Source organism: Mytilus edulis, chromosome 1 (genome assembly GCF_963676685.1).
Source record: "Mytilus edulis chromosome 1, xbMytEdul2.2, whole genome shotgun sequence".
Classification (NCBI taxonomy): Eukaryota; Metazoa; Mollusca; class Bivalvia; order Mytilida; family Mytilidae; genus Mytilus; species Mytilus edulis.
In genome coordinates this window covers 17,487,140-17,509,245 of record NC_092344.1, presented here as the reverse complement: position 1 = coordinate 17,509,245, position 22,106 = coordinate 17,487,140, and the positions used below count along the sequence as shown (strand labels likewise).

General features: G+C 31.2%; 1 protein-coding gene across 2 annotated transcripts in view; it reads right to left on the bottom strand.

The window, feature by feature from the left end:
• Positions 1-22,106, bottom strand: part of LOC139526173 (caspase-3-like) — a 37,515-nt gene extending 15,409 nt beyond the window's left edge. Inside the window, exons 1-3 of one of the 2 annotated variants that reach the window (XM_071321298.1) lie at positions 21,953-22,106; positions 12,658-12,712; positions 1,041-1,294 (exon numbers count right to left, since the gene is read on the bottom strand). In XM_071321298.1, the coding sequence (XP_071177399.1) occupies positions 1,041-1,294; positions 12,658-12,712; positions 21,953-21,974 (331 nt within the window). In that variant the 5' untranslated portion in view covers positions 21,975-22,106. The remainder of the gene's footprint in view (positions 1-1,040; positions 1,295-12,657; positions 12,713-21,952) is intronic. The other variant, XM_071321306.1, reaches the window with a different exon arrangement.

Here is a 22,106-nt window from a genome sequence, read left to right as displayed (position 1 = left end):
CACATATTTACTGATTTCAGCAAGTCAACATGGCGGCTCCTTAGTTACGAAATGTCAACTTTGGATTTGACGGTAGCTTACAAGAAAAACATGTAAATTAAAAATGGCAAATGTTGGGTTGGAGAATTAAAAGAATTAAATAGATTTTTTTCTAGCGGTTATTCACGAAATAATCCATGCCAGGCATAGATTTATTAGAATGCTTGAGCTTTATCTAACGGGGAGTAAAAAAGAACAGCCACACACACAGCATACCTACTCTCGCTTCAGTTTTTTAATGACCGTATTTGTATTATTAGAATTGAAATAATTCATGGAAGCCATAGATTGTTGGAAATTTACACATGGCCTATTAGTGCAACTAGTTGTGTTTATTTTCTAAATATAGTAACAAAGTTGTATTTTGTGCAATGTCAATTTCATCATGGAATTTGTGTTACAATTCTAAGGTCATTTAAATAGCTTTGAATTTATTTATTTAAGATGCAGTATAAAAACAATATAAGGTCAATGTCAGAAAAATATCAACTTTTTTGTACTCGGCATAAAACTGGGGAAAGGCTTGGTAGAACCTCGCCCTTCCCTAGTTTCTAAGCCTCATACAAAAAAGTTGATATTTTCTGACATTGACCTAATATTGTATATCTAAATGTGTCATCATTACAATTAATAACTTTTTATACTGCAACTAGTTGTGTTTATTTCTTAAATATAGTAACAAAGCTATATTTTGTATAATGTCAATTTCATCATGGAACACTTTCTTCACAATCAGGGGTTCATTAAGGGATGAAAATAAGTTTGACATTTGTGTTACGATTTAAAAAGCTATCAATGTATTAGTTTATGTTGCAGTATAAAAACAATATTAGGTTAATGTCATAAAAATATAAACTTTTTAGTACTTGGGGCAAAACTGGGGAAGGGCTCGGTAAAACCTAGCTAATCCCCAGTTTCTCAGCCTTATACAATAAGTTTATATTTTTCTTTCATTGACCTAAAATTATGCATATATATGTTGCATTGCATACTATAATTACCCTTTTCAAACCACTCAACTGTAGCAGATTTAGATAAGTCAGTTTCCATGTCGTATTCAAATCCTAACTCTGAAAATCTTTGGCTTATAGTGGAAGCATCTATATCACTACCAGTACGATCTGCTAAAACTCTATCTTGTACACGAAATTCTTTGTTGTTAAGTACAAGAACTAGTCCTGATCTTATTTTGTAGTATTTACTATCAAACTCTTCTTTGGTTATTGTAGCTGTAAAAGGTGGTTCTGTTCTTGGTCTATCAAATGAGAAAATAACATATTTCATATTCAAAGAAAATTTTGAGAATCCCTGCATAATGAATAAAATATTAAGTTAGGAATTTCATTACAACAAATTACATAATTTCTTTCATATATACTAAGTTTCAGTTTGAAAGTTAAGCTGTTTCTTTAGAAATTATATAACAAATGGGGTAGCACATCCCAGATTTATGGTGAAGATGTTATATTATAGAATGTGTAAAGGAGTAGGTCCGGTAAGGACTCATTTTGGCCTCAAATTTCAGTTTCATCTGACGAAAGATTTTGACCACTTTTTAAACACTTAAGTGTCTATTTCACTTGATTCAATTAGTTTATGTGAAAGATTTTAACTGATTAAGTTATTAAAAACGATCCGATTGAAGCTCAAATATAAAAAATCTCTCAGATATGCCAAAAAACGTCACTTTTCAGATTGTTTTTGTCAAAAATGAAAGTAGCCGCATCCGTGTTCATCCACAACCTTTATATATGTTATGTATTATCATAAAATACAACTTACATTGCAATATTAAGGATGAACACGAATGCGGCCACTTTCGTTTTACACGGAAACCGTCTAAAATTTAACTAAAATGATAGAATTTTGAAGATTTCAGTAATTTAGCACGACTTAATGGTGCTCCAACCCGATATATGTGCATTGTATTGTCAAAAACAGCCCATATTTATGTAGCATAAGCATTCAACTGTCCAATAAATAACTAAAAGTTTACATTTTAACAATTTTGTAAAACTGTTATATTTTTGGGCCAAAAAGGGGCCTTACTGGACCTACTCCTTTAGATATGATCTATATTTTTAACTTATTTTTCCATTGAATTAACTCATTATTCAAGATTATCAATTCAGCATTGTAGTAATCTCAGAATATGTCTAAATAGGTACTAACATTAATAAATACATTGATTTTTTTTTTTATAGTTAGTCAGATGAAACTTCTATTTGAAAAAAAAAGTTGAATATGTTTTATATACTTGAATGGCTAAGTTTAACTATAAAACGAGTTTCATTAATTTTCTTGTACAACAGAATCCTTTATATTATCAAAATCCTCATACATGTACATGCTATTGAACTATTGTTTCCAGTATGCAGTGACCTTTCCTACAAGACCCCTTTTAGAACCTCAGCCAAATATGGAATATAAACAAGACCAGAACTGGAAGGTAACAGTAACAACTAATTATTAAAGAACAAATTTAATACAACAAATCATTTAACAACTGTTAAGAAAAGTTAAATTAACAAAAAGGAACACATGAAAAATATTAAAGAAAATTATCATGGCTCTATCAATTGACTTATTTGTCACATGCCCCACATGTTGGGTGTTTGTTTTTAATCAATATCACTATCCAATAAACTTTGGCACATTTGTTATGAATATGAATACACCTTATAGCAATTTGGAAATCTGTCCTGCTTGAACTTTAGATGTCATACAACAATCACTTTTCCAATGTGGCGTCAGATAATTTCAATTATGATGAGGTCAAAATTTTAGGAGAACTTTCATGATTTCCAGTAATGGCAGACAAATAGAGATAAGGTGTATAAAGGGGAATGTGTTAATTGGACACAGATGATGCCCCTCCTTGCATACAACATTGTGAAGGTAAATAACTCAAGAATGGTAAAATTAACGCTACCCAAATTCTCACTTGATCTGATTTTTGCGGTAATAAGCATTGTGTATAAGTTTTATAACATTTGGTGTAGGCAAACTTAAAGTAGAGAAAGGAAACCAAAAAATAATCAATTTTTCCTTTTTTATTGGGGCATAACTCTAAAAAGGTAAAAGTGATGCCTCCATAATTCAAACTTGATCTGTGTTTTTTGGAGATGAGCATTGTAAAGGACAAGGTACACTAAGGGCCGCATTTGGCCCCCTTTTTGTCATTTTTTTTTCTCATGAAATAAACGAAATTATAATCAGAAATAATTTGCATATATCTGTTCTTTAGTAGCTCATTCGGATTTTAATTTTTGGTAAAGCAGAAACCTGATTTTGGGTTGCTTAACGTTCTCTAATTAAGTCAAAAGATAGAAAAATGTTGATTTTTTGACTGAAATTCTTCGTTTTTAGTGGCCTCCGCCAACGTGAGCCACAGAAAAAAATGGTGATAAGGATAGCATTCAAACGGAATTTTCTGATAATGAAAAGAAACTATTGGCTCATGTTGGCGGAGGCCTTCAAATATGAATAAAACTCTCTCCAAATCTACAAAATATCAATACCGTATAGATGACAAATTAACATAAGAAAAGTAAAATATCAAAGTAAATCATATATAGAAGGGTCGTTGCTATGCAATGGTTACGGATGCTAGGTAGTTTCTAAGCATTTAAAAGCATTATTTATTGGTTGCATAAACCAATAAATTAAAATTAAATTGCATAGATATTAAAGGCTGTGGTTGCTTAGTATACACTGTTGTTGGTAAGGGTCATTCTGGTGGCTAAGATGTTGATAAATATCATATAAATAATTCAGATAAATGCGACATTACTGTTTGAGATTTCCATATATGTATTGTACAATGATACAATTTGATTCATATAAAAAAAGACATTTTTAATGAATATGGTTAATAATTAGCAGATTTTAAATCTGTTGCTAGGCAACCAACAAATAATAATTACAAAAAAAATGCAATATTTTTAAGCTTCTATATATCTAGTCTATTGAAAATATAAAATTCAATTCATTTGGAGAGGGGGCCAAAAATGGCCCTCATTGTACCTTGTACTTTATATATAAGTTTTCTAACATTTGGTGTGGCTAACTAGAGTTAGAGATCTTAAACAAATTTTGAAATGTACAGACGTACAGATGGACAAGGGTAAAAATCAATGCCCTCTCCACTACAGTGGGGACATAAAAACAAGCATACTTGCCTTCGTTCAATAATTTCTAAAACACTAGAATCACAAGAAGCTTGTTTCATAAGACTCAAAAACACATACCTAATAAATATTTAATGCTCTGCAGGGTGTTGCCTGATACGTCACCACAGAGGTCGAACTCAAAGAGTTTTGGCAAGTACTAACTATACCTTCAAGCTTGATATAGCATATTAATCTATTGTAATAAAAATTCATAATATCTAATAAAATTTGTAGATTTAGCTAACAAGGTCCTTATATTTGGATAAAGTCACATTTGTTTATAGTGGAAAGTTGTTTTATCGTTAAATAAGCTACAATTAAAAAATGCTTGCTAGTCTCTCTCTGTGATTACCCTTAGATAACACTGGTTCATTTCCCAATCAATCTATCATGAAGCACTGGTATTAAAGAGATAATAGTAACTGCAATTACGATTATCCCAATATGGCGACGGTAGATATAGGTAAAATCTTTACACTCATTTTTCTTAAATGTAGCATGCTTTTGTCAATAGTTACTCAGCTGCAAGGTTTATCTATACCATTACATCATATTTGAATCGTAACGGTGCACTGGAATCGTCTGAGCGCTTTGAAAATTGCCGTTGAAAAATTCGGTATGATAATCGTAACTCTATGGTATTTTTCTTCTTTGATAATCGTAATTTTCTTTATCGGATAATAGTAACTGAAACATAATAAATGTGTCTTTCAGCATTTCAATGGTATTTTGTGTGTTAAAAATGCAAATGTCAAGTTTAACGATGACATAAACGCATATAAAAATAAATGAAGAAACTTACAGGTTAATATCTAGGACAAATTTACCTATATATATATACAGTCATGGGACTAAAGTGAGTTCCCAGTAAAAAAAAGTCCTATCATTTCAACTTGTATATCTATTTATAACTGACAACAATATGCATAACCTTTTAGTTTAAACATATTTTACTTGCAAAAGTAGCAAAAGGGATTGGACACAAGTTATAACAACATTAGAGACGTCCTCTCCCAATATAAATATAAACACAAAGTACATTAGATAATGGCGAAAAAAACCACAACATAGTAGTAATGCATGTAATACATACTTCAAACAAAAATTAGAAATAAAAAGAAAAAAGAAAAAAAAATATAATATAATAAGGAATAATAATGAAACAACTAGACTGAAGTGAAAGGTTGTAAAGTAGAAATTTAGAATGTTAATTGACTGCTTTAAATCTTTGTGTTATTCTGATATAAGATTGTACGGACTCAAAATGTCTTTGTTTTGCTGAAAAGAAAGGTCACCGTCACCAGCTAAAAGAAGCTCAATGGATATAGCATAACTTTCTAATTTTGAAAACAGTATTTTTCTGGCTTCGTTGTGAAGAGCGCACTGTAAAAAATAGTGTATACTATCCTCAACAGGGTGGCCACAGTTGCATGCGGGACTGGGTTTAATATTAACACGATGTAAATCTGAATTTAAAGAACTGCACATATTTCTCAAAGGTGTATGAATGATATTAATTTTCTATCCCCACAACTAAAATAGAAAGGTGGCTGTATCAATTTGGACTTCATCTTTCGTTTAAAAATATTTATGTTTTGGACGTACGTATGTCGGGGGGAAGGCTATTCCATTCAAAAGTAGTGGATGGGAAAAAGTTTCTAGTTATGTCTAGTCTATAACCGGGTACTACATAATTATTACTGTTTCGCAAATCGTAGTTAGATACTTGACCAACAAGCGGGGGCATTAAATCACAGAGATAATCAGGGGCAGTCTCATTATGTATAGAATAGAACATATTGAGCATTCTGGATTTTCTTCTGTTCACAAGCAATTGCCAGCCAGTTTCAAAATATATAGCTTCCCGACTAGCAAACACGGGCAACCCAGTTACTAACCTCCCTGCTTCTAACTGAACATGTTTTAAATTGTCGGCTTCTTGTTGAGTACAACCATCCCATAACTCACATGCATATTCCATAACGGGTCTTATAAAAGTTAAATATATACGAGCAAGATAATTTCTATTCAATACATATTTCAATTTTTTAAGAACATTTAATCTCGTGCTTGCACACTTTAAAATATTTTCTATATGTGTATGGAATTTATCATTGGAATCAAAAGTAATCCCTAAGTGTTTATGACAGGAGACAAATTCTACTAATTGGTTTTGAAATTCTATTTCAATATCATCTGGGGAAGTATGGCAGGAAAATATCATAGCCTTTGTCTTATTAGGGTTAAAGTTAATAAGCCAATCTTTAGACCATACTGAAATTTGTTCTAAATCACTGTTTAAGACATCCTCTATAGTGTAAGGGTTATTGCTGGAATAAGAAAGAGATGTATCATCAGCAAACAATCGAGTTAGACTTGTCAAATTATCAGCTATGTCATTTACATAAATAAGAAATAGTAGGGGACCTAATACAGAGCCTTGCGGAACTCCTGCATTAGTATTATCAAAAGGCGAATAGGCATTTGAAACGAAAACGCTTTGTTTTCTATTTGAAATATAACTTTTAAACCATTTATACAGATTTCCATCAATACCATACGCTTTTAGTTTTATTAAGAGGCCACTATGCCATACCCTATCAAAAGCTTTCGAGGTATCACATAATATAAGAGATGTTATACAGCGATCATCAAGTGACATGCATATCCTATAATAAATTTCTATTAGCTGGTGAACCTTTTGATATATACATGTACCTGTTAAAGATACGGAAAATGAAGCAGCTGTCGAGACAGCTATTGTGGTAAGTAGATATTTTGATTTTTTTCAAAGTTTCAATGTTGTGTGCGCGTTTAAGTCCGTTTTTGTTTGTTTTTTTAGGGGGGAGGGGGAGGGGGGATTAGCTATATCCCATATCCCAAAAGTGCAATCCTTTCAATTCATTGCTCAAAATGAAAGTCATGTATACCACATTTTCATATGTCATATATATGTTTTGCCTCCAATATCACGTTTATATTAAAATTCTGCGCGAAATGAACAAAAGTTTCCGTCAATAACTTTATAACTGCATTATCGGATTTAACAGTTGATACCTTTATCGGTAGATATGAGTGTTCATATTTCCCTTTTCCTTATAATTCAATAAATATAGCCGTCCATTTTTTCCCCTTTGATTCCCTTTTTTTCTATTTTATACTGATATAATATATGATTTTAAAAATTTACTTCAAATGTTTTGATCAAATACCCATGTATTTTAGGACGTTTCTTTAAACAGTGTGTATGGTAAAGGATCTAAAATAGTTACAGTTTATTGTTACTATTGTTTATTGTTACTTTTGTTTATTGTTACTTTTGTTTATAGTTACTTTTTTTTTTTTTTTTTTTTTAGCCTTACCTATAGTCTTAATACGAAGCACTTGACGGACTGAAAAAAACACACACAAATATGTATATTGATAAATTACATCAAAAGGCATAACATGTACATCATCACAGTCGGAACTTGTTTAATTACAAACATTTTTATAGATTTTACAACAAATATTTTGTGCTTCAGAAAAATACATGACAATTAGGTTAGGCTAATTTTTGTTTTCATTTAATAGAAAATAACTTATTGTATGGCAAGTATGCAAATACAAAAATGTTCCTTGTTTAGTACCTTCAATATTTGTCTCTACAATATCTTCCATGCATATGTATGCATCATACTTTTCATATACCGAGTATTTATGAATTTTTGAATTAGTTTGTTTCTAATATAGCGGAATATGCGTTATTTTATTCTCCACTTTGCAGTCATTCTTTGAATCAGTATTCCTTGTAAGACAATTTAAAGCCACATCAACTTCAATTCTTCATTTTCGGGCTTTTGGCCAAACTATAAGAGAACACAAATCCATGTTTGTCAAAGAACTCCACGTTACTTAATTTCATAATACACAAAAAATCCCAACCTTTCTCTATTCTTATTTATATAGCATTAACTGTTTAAAGGATGTCATATTGTTATAATTCAAAATTAAATTTGTGTTGTTTATAGTTATTTTCTGAGATATCGAAATTTCAGTGACAGTCATGAAGTAGCTAAAATGCCAAAAAAATATGGTATGATTAACAACGAGACAACTTTCCACAAGAGACCAACATGACTCAGATATTAACAAAAATAGGTCACCGTACGGCCTTCAACAATGAGCAAAGACCATACGGCATAGACAGCTATAAAAGGCTCCGAAATGACAATGTAAAACACTTTAGACGAGAAAACTAACGGCATTATTTATTAAAAAAACTAACTTTTATGATATACTAGTATGTAGATATAGGAAGATGTGGTGTGAGTGCCAATGAGACATGCAACTCTCTATCCAAATAACAATTTATAAAAAGGTAAACCATTATAGGTCAATGTACGGCCTTCAACACGGAGCCTTGGCTCACACCGAACAACAAGCTATAAAGGGCCCCAAAATTACTAGTGTAAAAAAACAATAGCATAACATCACAACATAGAAAAACACACGTTAAAATATCAATTGGCAGACTTAACTCAATCAAAAAACATAAATTAATACACATATGTAGCTGTTTTCCTAAGAACTGTTAATAATATATGCATAAAAAGAAATGTCATAAGATGTTGGAACGTTTCGTAAATAATTCATCGACATAACTTCATTATATGCTATTAGATATATGTTTTAAGTGTCAATATCAATAAAACACTTTCCAGTTACGATTATCTTTCCATTTTTAAATACTATAATTACGATTATCTTTTTTTCCGAGTTACGATTATCATCCCGAATTTTTCGACGGCAATTTTCAAAGCGCTTAGACTAATCCAGTGCACCTTTACGATTCAAATATGATGTACTGGTATAGATAAACCTTGCAGCTGAGTAACTATTGACAAAAGCATGCTACAACAAAGAAAAATGAGTGTAAAGATTTTACCTATATCTACCGTCGCCATATTGGGATAAACGTAATTGCAGTTACTATTATCTCTTTAATACCAGTGATGAAGGGAAGATGCATAATAAAAATTTCAATCATAGTCTTTTTCAAAAATGATGAACGGTTCTTTATACTGGTATGTAATCATTTTAAACGTTTCAAATTTATGAAATTATATTCGTACATTAATGTTTTTGATACACCAATAACAACCAGGTGCTCCGCAGGGCGCAGCTTTATACGACCGCAGAGTTCGAACCCTGAACAGTTTGGGCAAGTATGGACAAAACATTCTAGCGTGATACAGCTCTGAATTTGGATTGTGATCAAATTTTTGACATTACATGGTTTTTTTTTTTACACAAAACAATGTCAAGATTTTACAAATTTTACAATTAAAGATTTCTTCTTCAAACTTTTTAAATCTAAAATTAAATAGTTGACACAGCATAGGTTTCTGACACAGAATGAATGTGGTCTAATGAACTTAAAAGTTTGTTTTTGCCTTTTAGCAATTCACTATGCTGTTGAATATTAATCCTCTCAAAAAAATGTTTGAAGAAATTTTCTTTTTATTTATGAAATCTGAAATGAGAAAAATTTAACCCCCCCCCCCCCCCTTTTTCACATCCCCGTTTCCCTTTTTCCAAAACTGATATCAATTCAAATTTCTAATGGAGTTTGCAACAATAACTACTCTTTTAAATACATCATAAAATATTGGCAAATAAAAATAGAAAATGACATCATAGTCATGTCTGGCAAATGTCCAACATACATTATCTAAAAACATTTTAGATAAGATAAGGAAATAAGATGTAAAAAAACTGCTTGTTATCACTGAATGGTAAAGATTATTTTAATTTATCAGTTGGTAGTAAAAAGTGAATATACATTGTATATTGTATATAACAAAGATTTAAGTTGATTCTGGACAAAGAAAGATAACTCCAATTAAAAAAAAATCTTGCTATTGCACAATATTTAGCAATTAGATATTTCTTGCTTACTATTCTGGACAAAGAAAGATAACTCTAATTAAAAAAAAATTTGATATTTCACAATATTGTGCAATTAGATATTTCTTGCCATTGCGCAATACTGTGCAATTGAAAAGACTTGCTATTGCACAATACTTAATATAATAATTTTAGATCCTGATTTGGACCAACTTGAAAACTGGGCCCATAATAAAAAATCTAAGTACATTTTTGGATTCAGCATATCAAAGAACTTCAAGATTTCAATTTTTGTTAAAATCAGACTAAGTTTAATTTTGGACCCTTTGGACTTTAGTGTAGACCAATTTGAAAACAGGACCAAAAATGAAGAATCTACATACACAGTTAGATTTGGTATATCAAAGAACCCCATTTATTCAATTTTTGATGAAATCAAACAAAGTTTAATTTTGGACCCCGATTTGGACCAACTTGAAAACTGGGCCAATAATCAAGAATCTAAGTACATTTTTAGATTCAGCATATCAAAGAACCTAACTGATTCATTTTTTGTCAAAATCAAACTAAGTTTAATTTTGGACCCTTTGGACCTTAATGTAGACCAATTTGAAAACGGGACCAAAAGTTAAGAATCTACATACACAGTCATGACAGTTAGATTCGGCATATCAAAGAACCCCAATTATTCAATTTTGATGAAATCAAACAAAAGTTTAATTTTGGACCCTTTGGGCCCCTTATTATGTTGGGACCAAAACTCCCAAAATCAAACCCAACCTTTCTTTTATGGTCATAAACCTTGTGTTTAAATTTCATAGATTTCTATTTACTTATACTAACGTTATGGTGCGAAAACCAAGAAAAATGCTTATTTGGGTCCCTTTTTGGCCCCTAATTCCTAAACTGTTGGGACCTAAACTCCCAAAATCAATACCAACCTTCCTTTTGTAGTCATTAACATGTTGTTTAAATTTCGTTGATTTCTATTTACTTAAACTAATGTTATTGTGCGAAAACCAAGAATAATGCTTATTTGGGCCCTTTTTTGGCCCCTAATTCCTAAACTGTTGAGACCAAAACTCCCAAAATCAATCCCAACCGTTCTTTTGTGGTCATAAACCTTGTGTCAAAATTTCATAGATTTCTATTAACTTAAACTAAAGTTATAGTGCGAAAACCAAGAAAATGCTTATTTGGGCCCTTTTTGGCCCCTAATTCCTAAAATGTTGGGACCAAAACTCCCAAAATCAATACCAACCTTCCTTTTGTGGTCATAAACCTTGTGTTAAAATTTCATAGATTTCCATTCACTTTTACTAAAGTTAGAGTGCGAAAACTAAAAGTATTCGGACGCCGGACGACGACGACGACGACGACGACGACGACGACGCCGACGCCAACGTGATAGCAATATACGACGAAAATTTTTTCAAAATTTGCGGTCGTATAAAAACGGAAATATATTGAATTGATACATAATGTAACTATTCAAATTTATATCAGAAACCTAAACTTAATTATAAAATAATGAACCTGTTAAAGGGAGACAATACTCGCATAACTTTTTCGAATTAGCACATAATACAACGGAATGTCACTCTTGCATACAAATGGCACATCAATATAATTAATTAACTGTGCAATCGCGCTCCACCTTCGATGATGATTCTAAATTATAATTATAACCAAAAGTTGTTAATCTATAGATAGTAAAGACTAATGAAATCTAACCCACTGTTTAACATTTCTTTGCATTTTTTTAAAACTTCCTCAGTAAAATTCTTGAGCCACTTGACTTTCATAGCTCATAATTAACGTTTTTACACAATATTTAAATAAAGTAGCTTAAGATTATTCGCTTCTCAAAGTGTAAGACGCAATAAAAATTGTATGCTTGCACCATCTTACCCAAAAACAGATTTAATTAAGTTCTGAACATTTCGACATTTCTTCGTTAAAACTGGTTTTAAACAAATCACAAGTACGTGTTAAGATCCGACTAAATACCCATATCCAGATATCGTCAAGTAAATTTGCTACTTGATATAGCTTTGAATTTGGATTGTGATTTAATATTACAGCCACTTAGGTTTCTGATATAGAAAATATGTGTTCTAGCTATAAACTTAAAAATTAGAAATTGGACATTTACCTTTTATGGTCCAATGTCCAAAAACTAAATACATGGGTACGTTAGATTCAGCATATAAAAAGAATCCAAAGAATTCAATTTTTGTTATGGAACATTAATTGTGGTACAATTTCATAGGGATAAACATGATAAAAGACACCCTTGTAGATTTCAAAAAAGAGTAGGCTAATGCTGCTATAAGGCAACACTTGCACCAGCAAAATGAAAAGGTATTAAGATAAGTTACAATAGCTTGACCCAATCAACTATAAACAAATATGTTTAAACTAAGGATAATTGATTTTGGTGGAACTTGATTCAGACACCAGATGCATATGATGAAATCTACTTATGAGGATGTATGTAAGTTAGTTTCAGAGAACTGGCAGTGGATGATACCTGACATGTACAGATTAATATTACCTTGGTCCTCTAGCAGGAGGAAACCGTTCACCAGGAATGGGGCTGGCATCTAGAACTGAAAATATTAGAAGATATCAGCATGGCTAAGAGAAATATACGAAAAAAAATTAACAATAAATACAAAAATTTGTAAGGATTATGCTAAACCCAGTGTTTCGCCTTCTTTTGCTGTTAATCGCAGGCTCAATAAAGATGAGGAAAAAAATTAATAAAAATATTCCTCTTGCTAGTATCTTTTGATTGTAAGAAGCTTTTGTCCAAGTTTGGTAAAAATCCAGGATAGTTTAAGAATCTAACAAATGTTTTAAAATCTTTAACTGCAAACTGTATTTAATGTTTCCTGGTAGAAAAACTAAGTCCATTTATGAGTAAAATAGGGAAAAAACAGATTTATTTTTTTTAAATTTACTTTTGGATAACTATCTTATGCTCATAAAAAAGCTTCTGTCAAAGTTTAGTACAAATCCATGATAGTTTAAGAAAGTTATTATTGCGAACCCTATTATAGTTTTCCATAGATTCACCTGCAAGTTACCTGTCCATTTAAACTTTTGGCAGTTCTATTGTCCAATCTAACAAATACAACAGGTATTGTTCTCTGTGTAGTTTATTTGATGGGACCTTTAAATTTCTTCTAGAAGAAAAATATCACTCATTGATTAATTTACCTGAACAAAAAATTGAACTGTCAATGCTGAAAAAATACTTATACCAATACTAAGTAAGGACTCACAAAACTGCATGTGGTGTTGTATTTATTCAATACCAATAACTCGTTTTTAATGTGTTCAATATTAAAACTGATTCAAAAATTAAAAGTTGATTTCTGATCAAATATTCACTTTTTTTGTGTGTTTAAAAAATTAGAATTTGAATATTATTATTTTTTTATTAAGGTCTTCATAAACATAAGTCTTTAAATGAAAAACAACAAAAACATGCGTCAGGTCATTAAAGATTGCATATTTTGGCTTTAACATTGATTCACTGATAGGGTCTTTGCATCGGAACTAAACACATTTATTTCTAAAAAAACAGTTGTTGGCATGACACGGGTTATGTTCTTATCATATATTTTATGATAGTATGATACTAAACCCCTAACGGGAGGGATTGTACCTGATATTCATATGATGAAGACATAATCTTTCAATCAGTTTAATTGAGGTCTGGAGCTGGCATGTCAGTTAACTGCTAGTAGTCTGTTGTTATTCATGTATTATTGTCATTTTATTTATTTTCTTTTGTTACATCTTTTGACATCAGACTCGGACTTCTCTTGAACTGAATTTTAATGTGCGTATTGTTATTGTTTTACTTTTCTACATTGGCTAGAGGTATAGGGGGAGGGTTGAGATCTCATAAACATGTTTAACCCCGCCGCAATTTTGCGCCTGTCCCAAGTCAGGAGCCTCTGGCCTTTGTTAGTCTTGTATGATTTTAAATTTTAGTTTCTTGTGTATAATTCGGAGTTTAGTATGACGTCCATTATCACTGTACTATTATGCATATTTTAGGGGCCAGCTGAAGGACACCTACGGGTGCGGGAATTCTCGCTACATTGAAGACCCGTTGGTTGCCTTCGGCTGTTGTTTGCTCTATGGTCGGGTGGTTGTCGCTTTGACATATTCACCATTTCCTTTCTCAATTCTAAATTCATTGGAAAATACTAAAAAATGTGTCTGAAATAAACTTTTTATTATTAAACCAGATTTTGTATATTGAACAGATTGAAAATATATTAATGATATATTGAATAAATACAATATTGCATACAGTTTATGTGAGTTTATAAAAGTATTTCAATAAAAAAGAAGATAATTTTTTGGTCAGGTAAATTAATCAATGAGTGATATATTTCTCCTAGAAGAAATTTAAAGGTCCTGGTGAATGAACTATACAGAAAACAATACCTGTTGTATTTGTTAGATTGGACAATAGAACTTACAAAATTTTAAATCGACAGGTAACTTGCAGGTGAATCTATGGAAAACTATCATAGGGTTCGCAATAAAATTTCAAAAACTTTAACAACAGAGTGAATGTAATGTTTCCTGGCAGAAAAACTAAGTCCGTTTTGTAAGTAAAATATGGAAAAAACTGAATTTTTTTTTACAAAATTTACCGGGGGTACTTCTTGTTACTATCTTATGATCATAAACAAGCTTCTGTCCAAGTTTGGTAGTAATCCCGGATAGTTTAAGAAAGTTATTAAACACAGAGTGAATATTTGTGGACGCTGCTGAAGACGACGACAACGATGATGCCGACGACTGAATGTAGGATCGCTATGTCTCGGTTTTTTTTGACAAAAGCTGAGGGCTCAACAATAAATACAATGATTGTAATAGAGGTCAACCAGGATGAAGGGCAAGGAAATTTGGACTGCCGCTGGAAATGAGGTTATATTGGATAGTGACAGAAATTTATCCTCAGAACGGGCCACCTTCCCCTTAAAGAGTTTTTATCTTTATGTTATAATGTAGTTGCAAGTTTATATGTCATCTTACATCTTGCACATATATGGTAAAAAGGCATCACACTTTGGTCAGGGTTTTACTGCCAGTAAGAATAATACCAAGAGATGACCATATTTCTATATTCCAGTCTGACACCTTTGGTCATGAGGTTTAAGAGAAATGAAGTATCTAATAAAACTATACAGGAAATTGATACAGTTAATCCTGTACCTCCAAAGCGCTATCACAAAAGTTTTGTCAATTTAAAAGGAAAATTCACGATTTTGATATGAAAACTAATAAAGAAGAAAATTGGGAATTATTAATTTTACTTCTTCAAACTTCCTGACTAATATGTGATGTAGTTTAAGACTTTTTGCATGCCGAGAGTGAAATTAATCTCATTTAAGTCTTGTTCATTAACCATCTAATAACGCGATTTAAAACGCATCGCCGACTTTTGGTGTAGCTATAAACCAACTAAAAACAAGTGATAGCCATGCAACTTTTAGAATTAGATTGTAGGATTTATGTGTGGATTATTTATACGAATTTTTTGTAATAAAAGTAAATCATACAATAAAACATTTTTATGATATATTTTTTTTCTACAAATACTTTAAACAAACAGATGAAACTGACATGATCGATAGTGTACTAAAAATACATGTTTGTATTCCGATTTTTTTGCTTCAGTCCAGCAAACATTTTCTGCTTGTACGGTAGAAATACAATTGTTATGTGACACTTAGTGAATGTTGAATGCGTTGTTAAACTCAAGGTATTTAAAAGATTAGCATTATGTTATTCTGATCTTTTGATCTTCATTTAGCGAATTCTAGCTGTCACGGTTCACAGTTCCAGGTGTGAACAACATTTTGCGTATGAATGATAATTGGGAGTCATAGTTTTAGACACGAAATGTAAAAAAAGAATTAAAATTAATTTAGGGGAGTAATAAGGTCGCATTATAACTGGATAGCCGTTGTATATAATTATTCTATTTTGCATACGCTCACTTTTAAATGAATTATGACTTCTGATTACTTTTGTAACGATGAAATACTGCAAAATTTATACATAATCGGGAATGTCCTTATTAAAAAATTCTTCGCATGCAACGTATAGTACTTTAACTATTTAACCAATGATGTTTTAAAAAAAGACAGAACGAATTTAATGTCATCTTTCACTATTTCTGAATGTAATTATAAGTCTGTTTTAACTGGCAAGAAAACCGCTAAAGTGAACAAGCAGTTTATTCTTTAAATTTCTGTTATTGAATATCAAGAAAGAAAATAAATCCCGAAATTGATTTGAAACTTTGATACACAATAGTTTTCCTGGAAAATATTCACATCCCTTGGGGATAATTAGTGTACGTCCAGTTGCATATATATTACATGCATGTCGGAACAATTGTGATGATGACAAATTTCTTTCTTTTTTCGAGAACAATCTAATTGAAATATAAATCTGTGATTTTACGATGTCAATAACTTCGATTAACCAAAGCAAGTTATATATCGACCTGTATTTAAATCAAATTGGTTCTCTTCTTCTTCTTCTTTTGGTATACAATAGTCTATCGACATTCGATGATTACATACTGTTGGCATACATGGACTCGGCTATTTACAAAACTTTTACCCTAATTTACACAAAATATATGTTTCTTTCTTATGTTCAATGTATACATATATATATTTTTAATTGCCCTATAGTTCCGTAACTTTCTATCCAGGTGTATAAACGAAGCGTTAACAATAAATATTTTTGGTATGTTCCAATCTGTCCTTCACTATTGACAACGAGTATATACTCAAATTTTCCCAAATTTACCCTTGGAAAAAATATGTAAATAGATTTTTATTTTATCATTATTTTTAATTTTTTTTGGTATAATTTAGATTTTTGTAAATAATATTCTTTACACCAGAAATGTTATTTATAAACAAGCGCATGCGTTTAGTAATGACTAGTATATCACTTTCGGACACGAAAGACAGAGATGTATATTATACACCTGTTAGTTCAAAATAGAAAGTTACAAGTTATTGGCCGTGTACACTCCTCAATACCATCAGAAGTGAAACGATGCATGAACTTGCAAGTCTGACAGGAAATCGCTTATATACCTGGACGTGCCACCTCACAATACCTTTGGGAGTAATACCTTTAGCCATGCTGGTGATCAGATAAGGGAAGGTTCGAATTTATTTAAATTAAGTTAATCACATCAGAGACATATAATACAATATATATAATAAAAGAATTATGAACAAATTAGATTTTCATAAACAATTTTCACAAAACACTTATCTATGATTTGAACTTTGACTTTTTAACTAATTCCAATATAAACAGTTTGAAAATGACAGACCACGGTTGTTTAAAAAATATTAACATTTTCCATATCAAGTTAGTTGGATAAAACAACCGTACAATTGACAAGATATTGACACGCAATTACGACTACATCAGGTTACTATAGTTTTGGTCCTTTGTGGTTTATAGAGATATTGTGGTTTCTGAACGGAGAAGATGAATAGGTGGCACGCCTATATATAATTTAATATTATTTAATATTCAAGTACGACTTTGATTTTTGACATTGTATCATTTCAATTGATCAATCATCAAAACGCAGACGATCCAAGAGAAAGAATAGTAAACTGTCTAGTTTATTCTTCCTAGCTACTTTATATTTGCTAGATAAAATGAATTGTACTTGCAAAATATTGAGTACTTCGAAGAGAAATCAGAAATTACATCTGACAATGTTGACAAAAAAAAACCTTGCATGAAATATATGTGAAAAGACAAGTTCTCCAAGTTCAGATATGTAGAAATCTTCTTCACAGTATGTTTCTTTAAAATCATTTAATATAAGTGGTATGAATTGGCTGTTTCTGTATTGGCCCTGTTATAGATTTCTCGATCAGCTGTTTTGGTTTTTGACTCTTTGAGTCTCGGGTCTAATACAGCTAACCTCAAATCTATAATACAGAAACAGCCAGCTAATAACAATATAATATGACTCTTCTGGTTTGCCTATAGATGTTGCTTCCAGTCAATATTTAATGGATTGGGATTCATAAGATATCTCTAGTTAAAGCAGAGCAAGTTGTTGCAGTTAACCCTTTCCCCAATAAACTATTTTTTTTACATCCTTGGTTCGCATCGGATTTTTTCAATAAAAAAATCATCAGGTTTAAATTATTAATGCATTGTGAAAACAAATATTTCATCAATGAAATTCCAGTCAGATCTTCTCATGAATATCCTTTTTATATTTGATACAAATTTTATAAAGTTTTTTGGTAGGTAAGACGTTTCAACCGAGGCACTACACAGGCGTCAAAAGGCGTTATGGAGTAAAGGGGGTGGCGTCAAAAGGCGCCATTATGGAGGAAGGGGTTAAGGGAGAAAGCTTTACTGCAAAAATGTTATAAGAATTTTTCTATTGATCAGAACATTTGTCACAGCAAAGTTGACTATCAGTCAGGGGTATTACTTGTACAAGTTAATTTTAATTACTTTAAGAAGTAATAATAATATACTTATATAAGTAAATTTGTAGGATACTTAAAATTCACTTGTATAGGTAACAAAAAAAATTGGCTGAGTTATGTCCCTTAGACATTCAGATTTTTTTTTTTGTAGAAGTAATAAAGTCATCCTATCTTCTTTTATAGAATTCTTATGATTTCTTTGCTCTAATAGAATTTTAAATTGTCTGCCCTTTGCAGATGTCTTTACTTATCATTTAAGTGTAATTTCATGGACAATGAAAATCCCATTTGTCTGTTATCTTCAGAACACTGCTCATTTACAAGCCCCAAAGGAGCAATTTTTGAAGGCCTTGTGCAAATACTTAAAATCTTTGTGCAATCAGTTTCTTTGTTGAATTAATGAGATGAAATATTGAACTCTAATAAAAAAAATTGAGCAAACCTGGGAAAAATCAATAAAGGCATGAATTTACATCTCAAAACTTGAGGACTTTTGTGGGATTGTAAGAAAAATTTACTTGTATTTGAGAAAATTAAGGGGAGAGTACTCAGATAATTCAAACATTATTTATTTACTTATAAGTGTATATTTTTTTTACTTCTTCAAGTAAATAAAAATAACTTGTACAAGTAGTACCCCTGACTGACTATGGTCTGGTCAAGTTTTCTAATTCATAAAATTATATGTTTTCAATTCTTTAATTAAATGCTATTATCTTCCTTGGTCATTGTTGGTATAAATGTTATTATCTTCCTTGGTATAAATGTTATTATCTAAGAATAAAAGTGAAAAGCATTTTTCAGTCTGGACATTGGTTATGACATTTAGCATAAATTTGACCCTAACCTGAAAGTAATTGCAACAGAAGATTTTTAAGTTTTAATCTTTAGCATTATACCCCAAATATACACAGAAAAAAGTCCCATAAAATCTAACTTGAGGAAGACTAAAAAAATCACCATTTAAAATTTCTATGGAGATTTGCATTGCAAAGGGAGATAACTCTTGCAAAAAAGGCAGAAATATCAATAAAAATTGATACAAAATTATAACTTTACCGCTTCTATTCATCAGAATGTATTGATTCTTGATTTTTGAATGGTCTTAAGAGTATAACAAACAACTTTAAAGGTGTTTTCATATCTTTTATCAAGCTATGATCCAGATTTCGTAATTCATTAGTTGACCATTTATTGAATTTTTCAACATGTCGAGGTAATTAATCTCAAATTTAATAAAAATAATTAAGCATGTTTTCTTCTTTTTGTGGTTTAAAGTTTCTTTAGATAAGTAAGTTGCTGAAAAAATATAGTATACAGATTAAACAATACCAAATTTTCACATTATTTTTTTAAAATGGTCACAAAGCTTCAAATTTCTGTTTCTTCACTTCGGTTTTGTACATTTTGTGAGCAGAAGATTATATAATTTAGTCAAATAGAAACTTATAACCCTTAATAGTTATCCCACAAGGACGCGGTGTGTCAGTGTAAGATCACCCTGATGGCCGGAGGCCAGAGGGTGATCTAACACTGACACACCAAGTCTGAATGGGATAACTATTTTACATCCCAGCTGTTTTAGATTAGACGGAAAACCATTTACAATTCATAAAATCTAGTTTAGAATGCCACACAACCATTATAATATACTTTATATATTACTATATGATGTATACCCTTAATGACCCTCAAACACGATGAGTAGATATCAAATAATGTCAACTCGCCCCGCTTGCCAATCCGACCACATTATATTGCCACTTAATAAAAAAAAATCGCCCAATTCTTGTTTACCGACTCGCCCCACTTTTGAAAAAGTGTAAAATCAAATTGAACAATCAGTCTGAAAAGTCACTTATTCATGTTATTAATGAAAAAGGTTTAAACTTCACTGAATAAAGGTTTGACAACTTGCCCCACTTATAAAAAGATCTTGCTTCCTTTAAGTATGTCAAATTACTATTATTTCGTATCCAGTCGTCCTGGTGTAGTGGTATGTGTCGTGGCTTGATATGCTAAAGGTCTTGAGTTCGAATCCCAGCATATACACTGGATTGTTTCAATGTGAATTTTGATAGATAGGCTTTTCCGTATAACTAATTATAAGTTTTATAGTGGATTTGACATTCCCGCCAAAATGTTACAGAACAAAAGAAAGCATGCATAACAAAGAAACTCAAACTGGGGTGATCTGGTAGGGGTGATCCGGCTCAGATCACCCCTGTTAGAACAAAGGAGCTGGGATGTAACATCAAAGTATCATACTTTACATAAATTTCAAGAAAAACAACCGAAAACTGACCAAAAAAGACTCATTTTTGCAAGAGTTATCTCCCCTCAAATGTTAATTTCCATAGGAAATGAAATTAAAAATTCTAATTTTGAGTTTTCCTCAAGTTAGATTTTATGAGACTTTTTTCTGTGTAACGTAACGGTACTCAAATTGCACCGAGTACCCAAATTGCACCTATTTAGCAAAACTAGCAGCGAAAATCTTACAAGATTTTCTAGAGACTAAACAATTTGTTTTTTTATGATTTGATACTAAGCACATCTTTCAACACAGGTAAAACTATTTAGATATGCACAAAACGTTCACAGTATCTATCAACAGATGAAGTATTTACTGAAAAAGCAAAATGTACTGAAACGTCGCCATGCGACGTCATCAAAACGTCATCTTTTTAAAATGAGCAAATACAATATGTTACAAGTATCCATTTAAAAAATAATGAAGAGTAAGCATGGACTAATATCCAATTGTTCAAAATATTTAACGAAATTAAACAAAAGCTCTGTTATTAGACTTTTGACTATGTGAATTTAAGCATGGAAGCAATTTGGGTACTCCTCATTTCAGAATCATTGATGGTTTGGAGGTCAGTTTAGACCAATTTTTCTATGATTCCATATGGAATAAAAATCAAATTGGTGTACCTTTATAATAAAGAAGGATAGGGCTACAAAATAAACACAGAATGGACATTTTTGTTTTCATCATAAAAAAACGTAGATGAAAAAACTGTCAAAATAGGTGCAATTTGGGTACCGTAACGTTATATAAAGTGCATAATGATATAGATTAGAACTAAAACATTTTCTGTTGCAATTAGTTTGAGTTAAATTTTAGTTTGACTGGACTATTCGTTTCATCGCCAAAAGGGATCTGCTCATAACACCCCAACGGAGAGCGCCCTCAGATTGGAACAACCAGATAAATGACAATGTCAAATAAGCTCTTTAATTTGAAAACGAAAGTAGGTTTGCGGATTTTGAATGCTCCCGTAAAGAATATTTACAACTTTTTATTGTATTTACATGTTTGTTTGTTACCTGACATGTTGTTAATAAATACTTTGAAGCAGGAACATATATATATTGACTATTAGATATACTGATCCCAGTTTTAGTTTGAAGTCACTTAAAATTCGAAAATTCGATGCAAAAAAACCAACAGGAAGTTAAAAACAAA